Source organism: Sinocyclocheilus rhinocerous, unplaced genomic scaffold (genome assembly GCF_001515625.1).
Source record: "Sinocyclocheilus rhinocerous isolate Xijiao unplaced genomic scaffold, SAMN03320098_v1.1 scaffold20, whole genome shotgun sequence".
In the NCBI taxonomy this organism is placed as follows: Eukaryota; Metazoa; Chordata; class Actinopteri; order Cypriniformes; family Cyprinidae; genus Sinocyclocheilus; species Sinocyclocheilus rhinocerous.
Window position 1 is genome coordinate 2,186,910 of NW_015640468.1, and position 16,734 is coordinate 2,203,643.

A 16,734-nucleotide genomic window follows, 5' to 3' on the forward strand; every position below is an offset into this window, starting at 1 on the left:
GCATATTTATGCGGGATTCACTCTCGAAATAGCAGTGATTGGCAATGGATGGAACATAAAATATGTTGATTTAATTTTGGAAGCGTTCCTGGCCAAACCTCCACAGACAGCGCGCATCCCGAGCGAGATCTAATTCACGGACCAAAAGTGTGTGTAAACTTTATTCAGATCAGGACACATCAACCAGCAATTTCATTTCATTTCCAGTAACGGAGGGTAGAAAGTTCAGCAATGAATGGTATGCAATTTATGACAGAATATAGTCATAACATGGAAGACAAGGAAAACTTCAGTGAACATCAGAAAAGCAGCGTGCACATTTCTGGTTAAAAATGAAAGGCCATCAACTGACAAACGGGAAACATCGCCATTAAAGTCAACAGGACGAGCCAAAGCTAGTCCACAGTTTACTAAACGGTGGCAACCTCTTTAAGTTATTCTTGACTGTGTTGGATTGACTGCTTTGATGCGTTGCAATATGGTAGGGCATTGTTTTGATGCTTACATCAGAATTTTTTTTATTTTGCTTTCATTTATTTCATATATATAAAGACCTCAATTTAGGTCCCCACCATGACACGAGTCCCCATGAGTCTGTGTGTATTCAGGTTTAAGTCCCCACCAGAATAGAAAAACAGGTACACACACACACACACACACACACACAGAAAAACAGACAGTGTACGCACTAATCAAGTGCTAGTATTCAGTACTGACTAAAGCTTTTATTTATTTTTGGATGGTGTTGTAGACAGACATCCTGCTTTGTGGAAGATGTCCAGTCGAAGAGAGGGTAATGAATGTTGGGACCTTCCAGGAAATAAGCAGCACTGACCTTTCAGACGACAAATCTGTTCTGCTTGCTCGCCAAACACCCCTCTCTCTTTGCAAGCGCTCCATTCAAGAGATAGCTAGCATATTCCCACTGACACCAGGATTCATGCTATAATGAGCCTGAAATATGGTAATACTGAGATTATGAGTTTATGACTAAGGCCATAAAGGGGTTTTTAATTTTATGAAGAAAATGTGAGAGGTGATTTCCAATGCAAAAATCATCACACATTATTAAAGTGGTTGCTGGGCCGTTGCCATGTGACTGCTAATTTGTTTTGAGTGTTTTTTAGCATGTTGCTAAATCTACAGTTTGAGTCACAGTTCCTTCTGCTCTGTGACGACCACTCAACAGAAGCATGCCCTTAAAATCCAACAAGCAAGAATAAGTCCTGTTGGCAAAGTTATGCCAGCCACTTCAGTAATGCACATCTACATACTAAAAGTTACACCAGAGGCACTGCCCAGTCTCTATGTTTACACAAAAACAGAATTGTGACATGAATTAACAATGATATAGCCACATCACTAATAATCTTTGACCCAATTAAGAGGCAAATACTAAACACATACAATATGCATATGCTTTATTGAATATTTGCCAACAGCAAATCAGCATGTTTGATTCTCACATGAATAATCTCTGATATAACTCTTTAGATGATAGTCCAGGTGCTTTCCACTCACACGCAATGTGAAAAATAGAGACAAGCTAGAAATACTATATCTCTCTGTATTTTTTATTTTTTCATCATATTCATTTACACACCTTGTCATTTAGAAGTTTGTGGTCAGTAAGTTTCTTATCTTTTTTTAATAAACTAAATTTTTGATTTTTAATTTAAATTTTTTTTTTTATTCAGCAAGTATGCTTTAAATGGATCAAAAGCGATTTTAAGACATTTATAATGTTACAAAGTATTTCTATTTCAAATAAATGTTGTTCTTTTGAAATTTCTATTTATCAATGAATCTTGAAAATATCAACACTGAATACTGGAGTAATGATGCTGAAATTTCAGCCTTACATCACAGGAATAAATGACATTTTAAAATATATTAAATGCAAAATAGTTAATTTGGGACCCACTTTATATTAAGTGGCCTTAACAACTATGTACTTACATTTTAATTAATAATTTGGTACAATGCACTTATTGTGTACATACATTATAAACGGACACAAACGAACATTGAATCTCTACATTCCACCAGGAAAACTAAAGGTTCTTCTCCCCAGCCATCTGCAGTCATAAAACTACGTACAGGGTCAGCTCAGGGTCTCAGCAGTTCCTGTCTCTCTCTGCTTATCTTTACAAGAAACAACAAGAACTGTCCCTACCCCATCTGGATTCATTTAAGCAACATTTAGGCTTCAGCATAAATAAACCATCTAATGGACCACGGAACAAAGAACTTGGTATCTAGACAGAATTCCAGTGACAGACACTCCCGGACCTCAGGACCGTTAACACATAAATTGCTAAATCTGATAAACAGAAAGTGGCAGATTAAGAACTAGTTAAAATTAAGTAATCAAAGTCATTACACTGTATTTATTTATTTGATGAAAAAAAGCAACTTTAGTAATCACAAGAGACTTCTTTAAAAATCATTTTAAAAAATCTTACCGACCCAAACTTTGGAACAGCAGAAATGTGTCACAGAAACATCCAGAAACAACAGTTTGGGAATCATTCTTGGATGTGAATGAAATCACACGTGCATGTAGCTGCATATGCATGCATGTGGACTGTTATGTTCCAAATGGCTGGCTGGAACTATCAGATGTAAATGTAATGAGTGATTAAGAAGAGAGGCAGATGGCCCCCTCGGAGAGACCGTCCCAACATTCCACCTTCCAAGACACAATACAACACCACCAGCCACAGCTTTACATTACAGGCTGCTGTTCCAATACAAAACAACAGCAGCTAGCATAACAGGAGCGCAAATGAAACTGAAATTAACGTGTTTTTTCCTAGAATCACTTTTCATGTCATGTACGGACAGCATCTCTCTTTTTTGTATTTTTCCCCATTAACTCCTACTAGCCTTTCAGTAGGGCACAAAATAAGCACAAAAGCAAATGCTGGAGCCGAGGGGACAAACAGCTCGCTCTGCTACTAATGGACACACAAAAACATGCAAGCATATGTATATTCCAAACAGCGAGCACACACTACACAAACAACCCAGGGCACCTCATAGACGGTTCAAAGGCTGGCAGACACTGCTTTTAGGTAACTGAGTTTGGCCCTTGCAGCTCTGCACTCCATCTTTTAACACAGTGTGCTAGTGAAGTTGTACGCTGGGAACATTACGAGACTGATTGCATTTACTCAAAGAGGTCACGAGAGATAAAAATATGCACTCGGATAGCATTTTAGAGACGTTCACTTGTAAAAACTTTATTTAAACGTCCTGTAATAGCATCCTTTCAGCATAATGCACTGTAGAGACCTTTAGCCTGCTTTCAGACGGTTCCTCTCACAGAGACTGATGGAATTCTCCACCAAGTCAGTCCTCGATATTGGCTTAAAAAGGTTCTCTTGATATCAGGTTTACTCAGTGTTATTAAAACAACAATATTACCCTGTTTATTCAAATCATTGGATTTATAACTGTAAAATACTGTAAAAATGCTATGGTAAAAACCTGTAAGTTGTTCCAGTAAGTAAGTTTACTTATATGCACTGAAAAACTGTAATATATCTAATCGGACATTTCATGTAACTTTACAGCAAAATACTGTTCAATTTACAGATTCTGGAAGTGAAAAAGAACAAGTCATCTTATAATTTACAGTAAAAAAACATATCGTTAAAGTTCAATAATGTTATGTACACATTTTAGAATTAGTCTGATTCAAAGGAGAATCAGAAGGCTGAATCCTGACTGATAGAGGAGGAGTTGGGGATGGAGAAGGGTAATTAGCTATTGAGCAATGCGAAAACTGCTGATAATACTGAGGGACCTTATATATGAATGCTTAGATAGGTGTCGTATTCCCATAGGTTGATGGGGATCAGCTGAGAATCAGCTGATGCGAGCTTGACTAACGTGACCTGCCAGAACTAACGCTACGCTAGATTTTTCATTTAAATAACTATGATATTTCTTTCTACGTTTTTTTCCCTTCATCAGTTACGTACATTAGGGTTTTATGTTATATCACACATTATTAAATAATTTGTATTGCTTTATTTTAGTGTCATGTGTGTTACTGTGATGGTGAGTGCATGAAACTGTGCACCTTCTATATTAGTATCAACCTCAGATACTTGTGGTGAACTTTGATTCATCATGTGATTTTTTTTTTACCATAAGTGTTTTTATGGTGGCTGTCACTATATCATAAAGTTAAAAAAAAAAGTAATTTTGTATGTTAACATTATTTTAATTGAAATATAATTCTTAATAATTTTTTATTATTAATTTTTTATAATTAATTAATTTTTTATAATTAATTTATAATTTAAATTATAATTTATAAAAAAATTTTACTCTAAAATTAAGATAAATCTGTGAACTTAAAATGTTGTAACACTATTTTTTACAGTTGCTGACCACTGCTGCTGTTTTTTTTTTTTAATGTAACAATTTTTCTTTTTTTAAAACCGTGTTATATTTACAAACCAGTGGTGTCAAGCACAAAGCTGACTGCATTACACTTTAGTGTCATGCTAGAGTTGTTGTTGCTATGCTCGGAAAAAGAGGAGAACTATTTGTGTTCCATAACATCTCAGGACCTTCCATCTGGAACGGAGTGAAAAACGCTGATGTTTCAGGTGTAGTTCACTCATTAGGGGTGGTGGGCTGGCAGATATAGGGGTTTGAATGAATGTTCTGCCAAAACACAACAAACAATGTTTAATAAAGAAGGAAAAAGACTTCTATCAGGCTTTGCCAATGTTTGTGTGTGTATAGACCTGTCAGGAGATTAAGCTCACTGTATTTTTGTAGCTGTTGTGAAAATGGAGCTTCCTGTGGTTTAGAGAGAGCCCCTGTGGAGAGAAACATTTATACTGCCGATTCCCACACACTGTGTCCTACTGAGACACACGTGCATTTTTACCTCGCTATTTAAATGATGACATATAGACTTCTTTTAAATTTTTTTTTACCAAAAGTAAATTAAAGGGGTGGTTGATTATGATTTCACTTTTTTAAAATTTAGTTAGTGTGTAATGCTGTTAGAGCATAAACAAGAATTCAGAAGATTTCTATTTCAAATAAATGTTGACAAACAAATGCTGTCTTCTTGAACTTACCCTCTTGAACTTTGAACTTAAAAGAGTCCTGAAAAAAGGTATCACGATTTCCACAAAAATATTAAGCAGCACACCTTTTGTCAACATTGGCGATAATAATAGGAAATGTTTCTTGATTTAATGATTTCTGAAGGATCATTTCACACTGAAGACTGAAGTACTGATTGACGGAAATTCAGCTTTGCATCACAGGAATACATTACATTTTAAAATATATTCAAATAGAAAACAGTTATTTTAAATTATTTTAAATCAAACTTCACAATATTGCAAAATTTACTTTCTTTTTTACTATATTACTTTATCAATTACATGAAGCCTTGGTAAGCATAAGAGACTTTAAAAAATAAAACTAAATCCTACCTCTAAATCTTTTTTTTTTTTTAATAATACTAAATAAAGTCAAATAAATCAAATATATTTTTACATAGCCCTCTGGAATATATTTATATTTTATGTAAGGGATCATGTGCCCCTTCAGGGTGATACAATATTTCCTGATTACCCTGTCAGTGTTTATTTAATGATAACAACTGCCTGGACATACATTAAATATAAACATACATTTATTATTTAAAATATAAATATAATAAACATATTATATGAAACAGTTAGGATCAATTTTTTTTAATCTGAGTATCTATACAACATCAGTATTGGGAGTATTAATACTTAAATAGCTTGTACCCTTGAGTTTACAGCATATGATACATGAACTCATATTCAATTAATTCCATAAAAGACCAAAAACCAGGAATCAAATGTGAAACTCAGGGCATGACCCATTTAAAACGTCTTCTTCAGCTCTAAAAAGCCTCTCTCGTGTGTAATGGATGAAAAGTCTTTCCCGAACGCTGAGGTGAGAGGAATACAGAAGAAGAGAGAGGCTCTTTAAAAGAGCTTCCCTGGCAGTCAGGGCCGATTAGTCTCTGTACATACACCCGCACTCTTTATCTCTCTCACTCTCCCTCATCTTCCTCGCACTCCCTTTCCCCCTCTCTCGCACTTGCTTTTTTGTCCTTCTGCTCGCTTTGTTTCCTCTGACAGTGGACCTTGGAGTCAGCTGTCCATGTCTGCTGTGGGAACAGTGAGAAAGACCGAGAGAGAGTGGGAAAGAGAGCAAATGCCCTTGAGAGTGATGAGTATGTATGTTTGAGAAGCCAAAGCATTTCCAACATCCATGTGCTTCAGTCAAGCAAATACCTTGATCAGCAACTGTTTTGTCCTCAAAACAGTCACCCTGGATCAAAATGTATCATGCCAATCCAGACTAATTATGATATTAAAGCACATGGTTCTCATGGGTGGGTTGGCAGAATTGGGACACTTCCCACAAGGTTGGTGGTTTGATCCCTTGTACAATCCTACACTACCTACAGTACCAAATGTTGTGAATTTGAGCAATGCATCATAGCATTACTATCATCTAAGAAGAAAATTAAAACAAATGTAATGTAAACTATAAAAAGAGCTTCAATTTTTGAAAACAAAACAAGCAATGATAAAACAAAACAACAGTGACAAGAAAGAATCATGTTGAACAAACAGGCAATCGAAAGAACAGCATCTCCAAATAAATAAATAAATCTATTCGGTCTGGTTATTATATTCATATATTATATTAAATATTTAATATTTGTAAATGTTTGTAACACAAAATTTTGTTAGTAAGTAAATAAATAAATCTATATGGTCTGGTTAGTCTTTTATTTATCAACTATTTACCAATTTACCATTAAGTAAGCACGAAGGTAAGTAAGTAAGTAAGTAAACAAACAAACAAACAAACAAAATAAATAAATAAGGACTGGCTAATCTTTTATTTATTATATTTATATATTATATTTACCATTTAAATATTTTTAAAACAATTTGGTGTTAAGAAAGTAATTAAGTAAACAAACAAATAAATCTATTTAGTCTGCTTATTTTATTTATTATATTTATATATTATATTAAAATATTTATCGTTTAAATATTTTTGTACAACAATTTGCTGTTAAGAAAGCAAGTAAACAAACAAACAGTAAGCTACTGGAGTATAAATTAAATAACTTTGCATTCAAAAATTGCAGTACGCTTAGGGTTAGGGTATTTATTGGAATAAAACAGCATGAAGCATGTAGTCAAGCTCTCATATTATTAATATAATTTCTCGATTTTACCTTACATACATAAATGTGCTTATGTGTCCAGTATATCAAATACAAGGTTTTAATCATTACCTGTGGGCCCCTAAAATCACTTGAGCCCTTTATTTACAGCCTTATATGAATCACAACTTCAAGAGTGTCGTATGATGAAAGACTAACGGTAAATATCTCAGAAGAGTCTTGATATGACACCCAACATGCGAGACCCTCTCATAAGATGTGAACTTGTAAAGGCTCTCACCAGAGTGTGACATGACTGGCTCTTTTTCTTCACCTCCTCCTCAAGGACTTCACACTCCTTTCTCTTCCTGCTGATCTCAGTCTCCTGAGGGAAAAAAGAAAATAAATACTGTTAGATGGATAGATGGATTCAATTTGCTGTTAGAGTAGATGTGGCCTAATGCAACCGTCTCTCTTCAGGGAGGCTGGATGCGGCATAACACACAATCTGTGTATGTATGCATGTGTATGTGAGCTCGTGCCCGTGTAGGAAATAGTAGCACATTCTCAGAGCCAGTGGGCACCCGTATATATCATCTACCTATAAATAGCAACATTCTCTATTGCACAATGTTGCAATGCCATCAGCGAAATGCACAAGTCTAAAAATCACTATAAATACAAATCCACTAAAAGAAAAACAAACGCACACACAGTTCTAATGAACATGAAAACATGTGCATATTCAATGTAAAAATCATGCTCATATCTGTATAAAAGCTCCCGTAACCATTTACATGAAAACAAAACAAGAAATAATGGGAATAAACAAAAAAACAAAAAGTCAAACAGCCAAATAGAAGTGCATTATTTTGTATGACCCATAACCAGACTAAACTGTATTCATGAAAAATACTACTAATAAATAAATAAATAAATAAATAAAATATCTATCTATCTAATTTATTTTATTTTTCCCCTGAATATTTAATTTTATAACAATTTGTAATGCAATTTGGTGTTACATATGATTTGGTCTGGTTATTATTTGTTTATTATTTTATATTTATATATTATATTGAATATTTAGCATTTAATGTTTGGTGTTGTTAAATAAATTATATTATTTGGTCTGGTTATTATTTATTTATTTATTTTCTATTTATAAAATAAATATTTAACATTTAAATATTTTGTAATGCAATTTGTTGTTTCTAACATATACATATGATTTGACTGAATATACATTTTTTTATATTATATTCATATATTATATTCAATAGTTGTCATTTAAATATTTTGTAATAATTTGGTGTTAAATAAAACCATTTGGTCTCATTATTCTTTTATCATATTATATGTATATATCAAATATTTACCATTTAAATATGCTTAGTTATAATCTGGTGTAAATAGTATGCTGCTAGATAAGAAATCACTACTTCATCTTTAAATATGTTTAAGTGTGATAATGAGCTACAATAAAAAAAAAAAAACTCAACATTTCTCTCTATCATCACTGTATAATGCCGCTGAAGTGACCTGTGTTTTGTTGGCATGTCAGCGGAGTTGTTCAGACCTCAGCGTTACATATGTACAAGACTAATGTGTCTCCACTGCTGATATCATTCCCTAATTAAACCCCACTGTGATACACACACATACACAAACTCACATTGTGCATAGGTAAAGTATAGGTAAATTCCCAGCATTTTGTCTCATAACACACTGTACCTGCCAACGGCTAAATGACTTTATTGGTCTGTAGGAAAGCAGGTGTTGTGGGCCAGGCCATATGTGGGATTGTGTAGGTATATACGTGTGTGGGCTACAGATGGTCATCTCATCCTCATAATGGGTATATCAGTCTCAAGAGAGGCTGACATAAGCTGTGTGTGAGTGAGTGTCTGTGTGCACGCAGGTATTAATGAATGGCAACATCCATCCTGCTGAGTGACACCTGGGATGGGGAGATAGAAGTCCCAATTTGAATAATAAACGAATATCCATGAGGATGAATGGATAGATGGATGTATGGTTGGATGGAAAAGCCTTTTCTTTCATTTTTGACCATTTTAATGCATCCTTGCAGAATATAATTATAAATATATATCTTACTGACCCCAAACTTTTGAACGGTAGTGTGCATCTAACATCAAATATGTAAAACATGAATGTCAAGACTACTTGCTTTTCAATATTTTTTGAATGGTCTGTATTATTATATTTTTATTGTTGAATATATGTAAAAATATATATGTAAAAATGTGAAAAATTTGAACCCATGTCCCTATGCACCGCCACAGTTTCCTACACTTCTAAAAGTAAAATTCCCACTGTCCAGTGCAGTAAATTAATGAGTTACAGATTTCATAGCCTGTGCTTTTGGTGTATGTTGTAGTGTCAGTGTGTTTCGTGTGTGTTTGAGCAGCTACATAACATGACTTGGCACTTGCTTATTTTATTTATTATATTTATATATTATATTAAAATATTTATCGTTTAAATATTTTTGTACCACAATTTGCTGTTAAGAAAGCAAGTAAACAAACAAACAGTAAGCTACTGGAGTATAAATTAAATAACTTTGCATTCAAAAATTGCAGTACGCTTAGGGTTAGGGTATTTATTGGAATAAAACAGCATGAAGCATGTAGTCAAGCTCTCATATTATTAATATAATTTCTCGATTTTACCTTACATACATAAATGTGCTTATGTGTCCAGTATATCAAATACAAGGTTTTAATCATTACCTGTGGGCCCCTAAAATCACTTGAGCCCTTTATTTACAGCCTTATATGAATCACAACTTCAAGAGTGTCGTATGATGAAAGACTAACGGTAAATATCTCAGAAGAGTCTTGATATGACACCCAACATGCGAGACCCTCTCATAAGATGTGAACTTGTAAAGGCTCTCACCAGAGTGTGACATGACTGGCTCTTTTTCTTCACCTCCTCCTCAAGGACTTCACACTCCTTTCTCTTCCTGCTGATCTCAGTCTCCTGAGGGAAAAAAGAAAATAAATACTGTTAGATGGATAGATGGATTCAATTTGCTGTTAGAGTAGATGTGGCCTAATGCAACCGTCTCTCTTCAGGGAGGCTGGATGCGGCATAACACACAATCTGTGTATGTATGCATGTGTATGTGAGCTCGTGCCCGTGTAGGAAATAGTAGCACATTCTCAGAGCCAGTGGGCACCCGTATATATCATCTACCTATAAATAGCAACATTCTCTATTGCACAATGTTGCAATGCCATCAGCGAAATGCACAAGTCTAAAAATCACTATAAATACAAATCCACTAAAAGAAAAACAAACGCACACACAGTTCTAATGAACATGAAAACATGTGCATATTCAATGTAAAAATCATGCTCATATCTGTATAAAAGCTCCCGTAACCATTTACATGAAAACAAAACAAGAAATAATGGGAATAAACAAAAAAACAAAAAGTCAAACAGCCAAATAGAAGTGCATTATTTTGTATGACCCATAACCAGACTAAACTGTATTCATGAAAAATACTACTAATAAATAAATAAATAAATAAATAAAATATCTATCTATCTAATTTATTTTATTTTTCCCCTGAATATTTAATTTTATAACAATTTGTAATGCAATTTGGTGTTACATATGATTTGGTCTGGTTATTATTTGTTTATTATTTTATATTTATATATTATATTGAATATTTAGCATTTAATGTTTGGTGTTGTTAAATAAATTATATTATTTGGTCTGGTTATTATTTATTTATTTATTTTCTATTTATAAAATAAATATTTAACATTTAAATATTTTGTAATGCAATTTGTTGTTTCTAACATATACATATGATTTGACTGAATATACATTTTTTTATATTATATTCATATATTATATTCAATAGTTGTCATTTAAATATTTTGTAATAATTTGGTGTTAAATAAAACCATTTGGTCTCATTATTCTTTTATCATATTATATGTATATATCAAATATTTACCATTTAAATATGCTTAGTTATAATCTGGTGTAAATAGTATGCTGCTAGATAAGAAATCACTACTTCATCTTTAAATATGTTTAAGTGTGATAATGAGCTACAATAAAAAAAAAAAAACTCAACATTTCTCTCTATCATCACTGTATAATGCCGCTGAAGTGACCTGTGTTTTGTTGGCATGTCAGCGGAGTTGTTCAGACCTCAGCGTTACATATGTACAAGACTAATGTGTCTCCACTGCTGATATCATTCCCTAATTAAACCCCACTGTGATACACACACATACACAAACTCACATTGTGCATAGGTAAAGTATAGGTAAATTCCCAGCATTTTGTCTCATAACACACTGTACCTGCCAACGGCTAAATGACTTTATTGGTCTGTAGGAAAGCAGGTGTTGTGGGCCAGGCCATATGTGGGATTGTGTAGGTATATACGTGTGTGGGCTACAGATGGTCATCTCATCCTCATAATGGGTATATCAGTCTCAAGAGAGGCTGACATAAGCTGTGTGTGAGTGAGTGTCTGTGTGCACGCAGGTATTAATGAATGGCAACATCCATCCTGCTGAGTGACACCTGGGATGGGGAGATAGAAGTCCCAATTTGAATAATAAACGAATATCCATGAGGATGAATGGATAGATGGATGTATGGTTGGATGGAAAAGCCTTTTCTTTCATTTTTGACCATTTTAATGCATCCTTGCAGAATATAATTATAAATATATATCTTACTGACCCCAAACTTTTGAACGGTAGTGTGCATCTAACATCAAATATGTAAAACATGAATGTCAAGACTACTTGCTTTTCAATATTTTTTGAATGGTCTGTATTATTATATTTTTATTGTTGAATATATGTAAAAATATATATGTAAAAATGTGAAAAATTTGAACCCATGTCCCTATGCACCGCCACAGTTTCCTACACTTCTAAAAGTAAAATTCCCACTGTCCAGTGCAGTAAATTAATGAGTTACAGATTTCATAGCCTGTGCTTTTGGTGTATGTTGTAGTGTCAGTGTGTTTCGTGTGTGTTTGAGCAGCTACATAACATGACTTGGCACTGTGGGTCTGTGATATGCCAGAGAGTAATGGCTGTATCATTCTGCAGTTTGCCACTGCATGCTCTTGTTTAGCGGAGCACAGACGTTTTCGTAATATAGATTGGCAGCATAGATCTGGGGCGTGCCGGGGCTGTTGTAGAGCAGTGGGTAACTTGTCTCTGACATGGCAGTAAGTGTTAGTATGAATATTTAACATTTCATCAGCAGTCATTTGTCTTAAAGCACAGGACCGGTGTTCATTTAAAATCCTCCAGCCTCGCGTTCAGCCCGGCTCGGCCGACACGGTGCATCGATACAGCACACGCTGAGATTAAATGGATGGAGGGAGAAACCCATGCAGTATAACAATCTATCAGGCCTAATCAGCCTTTTATATAATGCCTTTACTCTGATGCTTTATCCGTATCATCTCATGCTGTGTAACACTGTTCAAAGCTGTGCAACCATCTGGAAACTAGCATTAATTGGTACCCCAGGTACGACTCAATTTTTGACCCCTTATGAAAATGCACGTCAGACAACTAGGACAGATCTAATATTTCAATGCAAACATTTTGTTTTTATAATGCGGACTTATATTTACAGTACCATATGTTTGGGGTCATTACGATTTTAAGAAATTACTGTAAATACTTTAATTCAAGGATCCATTAAATTGATCAAAAAAGACAGTAAAGTGCTTTTTTTACAGTAAATTATTTGACAATAAGTGTAAGAACATTCATTAACAAAGTTTTTAAGAGGTTTCTTTCACTCTCACATACCCTGTTGCCTCAAAGGTTAAAGAGACTTTAAAAATGCCTGTTTAGAATATATACGGGGGAATTTACACAGAAGAGATTTCAGTTTGTTCTTCCTTTACTGAAACTCTTGAACAGCCTTTACTGCTGTGATTTTAACTTTACATTTTGGGTGGATGTTTTCAACTAGCATTCAGTGAAAAATAATAATACTTTTCCTTATAGTTTCAGAAGAATATACTGAATTCCCCATTTTTTGACTGAACATGGTAATTTTGGTGGGTAAATATCACATTTACAAATGTAAATGGAAGACATGTTCCATTACTATTATTTCTTAGATTTTGTGACAATATTTCAAAGTTTGTTTTCAAATACTTCAAAGAAAGCTAAGTAGAAAGATGGGAAATGTATGCTCCTCATCAAAATAGTGCCGTCCTTATTTATATCTTTGTTATAGTCAATTAAATTTGAAATCTTGCTTTTTTTATAATGTATATTTTAAAAGCATGTATTTATAACAGACCTCATTAGCCCATATATGATTTTAAAAACATGTCATTGAATGCCACATGACATTAGTGACATTGAAGCTATAATCAGTTCCCCAAGGAGCAAAAAAGTGAATATAAATTCTATATATGAGTGTTAAACTCTTTAGAAGAGAAGTTCAGCAGATGCGCTACAGAAAGCTGAGCGAACCCTGAAGTCAAGAGTCGTTGCTATGGAAATGATACACCGTCTACTCAAGCTGGCAGGTAACACTACTACACATAGAACCTATTATAATCACTGATTCTGTCACTGAACATGTGCTAAATCGGCCACAGTAAACGGAAGCCGCGTTCTATTTCTGACGCACTCTACACGCTTGTGCTACCGCGCTAAATGGACAAATAGATATGGAAAGCTCGCTTTGAAGCATCCAGTGTAGAGACGCGTGGGACGTTGCAGACCATTTTCTTTTGCAAGTTTCAGCTTCAAACATCTTTGGTGTAAACTGGCTTTAACCAAATGCACCCCCTCCCCTTTCAAAAATATTGCTTCCAGCGCCCCCCGATGCTCTCTGATTGCCCCCGTTGAGAAACACTACTCTAGAGTGACTACCCATAATTATGTACTAAACCTGGATAATGTATAACAGTGTGAAGTATTAATCCACATTCGAAATGACTCTTAATTAACAATCTCAAGTGTGAAAAGCTCTGAAAAGTAGAAAAGTAGACTGCCTCACTCACTTAAATGATTATGAAATATGGATCAGAACAGTTCTGCCAAAATAAGTGCAGTAATTGTTACTATAGAAAGTTCTAATCTTATAGCGTTGCATTGATTTTTTCCCCTCAGTAATCAATAAAATGTAATTCTCTGTGTCTCGTTATTAGATAAATTGTTTAAACATCTTCATATTGTTGTAAACTGACAGGAGAGCCGGTACACTCCACTCCAGAGACAACACAACTACAGTCGTATTGCTTGATTTGTCCTTTTAGTGTGAAGCGAACTGACTCACAGCTAAAGGACGGGTCACTGACACTTTATTACCACCTCACACATAGCAATAGCAAGGTCACCGGCTAAATTCCCACGACATGCTTAACACACACATCCAAGTGAATCTGGTATTTATAAGGATATGGATAGAGCAAGAAAATTTACCAGTTTGATCCAAATCAAAATGGTTAAATTTGTCATACAGTTGTTCACCTTCATATTGAAACAAGAAAATTTACAAGCAAAATTGTGCAAGACTATTTTCAGAGTATATATGTTGAACTTTATTTTCCTTATCCCACTAAAAAAATGTTTCCCCTCATGTTTTAAACATAAGATTTGTTATTGTTGAATATAAAATTTAGAATTCTTTTAGTCATTCCACAAATGAACTAACTTTAAATGTCAAATCAATCACTGACACACTACACTCAATCTCACTCATTTCCATACTCAATGTAATAAAACTACCCCCAAACCTACTTTTTCGTGCACAGATAAGTGAGATCACACATGCACTCATAAGCATGAGTCTGTTCAGCATGTCTGCCGGCTGTTGTCCAGACACACTCTAATCCTCCTCTCAGCTGCTACCGATCACAGATCATTGGAAAAGGCCAATTGAATTACATAACGTCAATGTGTGTGAGAGCTCAATGCTCGAGGATTGCTTCACTCAACGCTAGACACAGTCTGACTCATTACAGGGAGGGCAAACATGCACCATACTTATGAAATAAGAGCATTATATGTCTTAAAGATGCATTCATAAAGACCATTAATAAGATCACACAAAAGAAGTGTGTATGCTGTGTACAAAATTGTCCCCAAAAAAGAGCTAAATCTGACAACACCTCCCTTTCGGGACAATCAGAGACGTCCTCAATTAGAAAATCAATTCATAAGGCAAATACAGTTTTTTTCTGAAACACAAAATCATACTTTTTAGGGCAGAATGAGCGTTAGTCTATAACAGTGGTTCTCAGCCTTTTTGACCCCAAGGCTCCCCATTGTCCACAACAATATTCAAACGCCCCATGATTTTTCCTGTTGTCTGTTATTTACTGGAAGCTATTAAAGGAGACATATTATGCCCCTTTTTACAATATGTAATATAAGTCTTTGGTGTCCCCAGAATGTGTCTGTGAAGTTTCAGCTCAAAATACTCCACAGATCATTTATTATATAATTTTGAAAATGCCCATTTTGAGTGGAAGCAGAAACACGCTGTTTTTCGGGCCTGTCTCTTTAAATGCAAATGAGCTGCTGCTCCACGCCCCCTTTTCCAGAATAGAGCTGCACCATTACCAAGTTTCACAATCAATGTTCTAAAGCAGCTTGTTCCTCGCGTCCCCCTGCTCTTTACTTTAAAAACACGCATGGGTTACAAAAACATTCGGTTATGTCTGTGAAGGTAAACAGCTGGGAAATAAATCGCTTGTTTATTTTAGATCTGTGTGGCAGCAGCAATATACAGTAAATAAATCAATAAATCCACTGCTCTCTTGTCTCCTCTGAGGCTGGGACTGTAAATAGTGTTCTGTGCTCGTCTGTGCAGCCAAAGACAGAACTGTTAGCATGTTTTGCTCAAACTTTCGCCATGGCATTAGAGCTGGTACACCGTTGTCGCTTGCAAAATCAAAATGACGGCACTGTGGGTGGAAACGTACAGGTTAAGGGGCGGTAATATTATAATGAGATCCCTTTGCAACGTCACCAAGGGAGCGAAATCAGAAGTGCTCGTTTTTTCAGACGCTTGCAGAAAAAGGCTTACAAAAACAAAGTTACAGTGCGCCTGCGAGCTTCAGTGTAAATATTGCGTCAAAATCAAATCAATTTGAGCGCGATTTCCTAAATGACGGTGATTCAGCTATGTCTATTAAACCTTTGAAATCACAATCACATCGGAATATTTAAACCTGCTTTTGCACAGCCGCTGATCCGGAGAAAGCAGCGCTCATCATGTAAAGCTTTGTTTGAAACAGCTTCACAAACAGTCTACTTACACAGTAGGCTACATTTCTTTGGTGCAAACATTAAATAATAACGAAAGTATTGATAAAAGTTTAAAGTCCGGATGTAGACTCTGATGTTGCGATCGCGGGAGCCGTGATCAAAATGGGTCTTCGAAAGTATGATACGCTGCAAATAATGATTGTATATGTTACATTATTCCAGTAGGTGGCGAACAGTGAGTGTTAAATGTATTTGATGTCTGAATCA

At 34.9% G+C, this 16,734-nt stretch overlaps 1 protein-coding gene and 1 long non-coding RNA gene across 2 annotated transcripts in view; both read right to left on the minus strand.

Moving 5' to 3' along the window:
* LOC107753130 (RIMS-binding protein 2-like) overlaps window positions 1–16,734 on the minus strand; it is a 162,605-nt gene that overhangs the window by 72,452 nt on the left and 73,419 nt on the right. Inside the window, 1 exon segment of the mRNA XM_016569256.1 lies at window positions 10,127–10,210. Within this exon segment, the coding sequence (XP_016424742.1) occupies window positions 10,127–10,210 (84 nt within the window).
* Window positions 13,867–16,734, minus strand: part of LOC107753131 (uncharacterized) — a 5,850-nt gene continuing 2,982 nt past the window's right edge. Inside the window, exons 2-3 of the long non-coding RNA XR_001641433.1 lie at window positions 14,038–14,040; window positions 13,867–13,878 (exon numbers count right to left, since the gene is read on the minus strand). This is a non-coding gene — a long non-coding RNA (uncharacterized LOC107753131). The remainder of the gene's footprint in view (window positions 13,879–14,037; window positions 14,041–16,734) is intronic.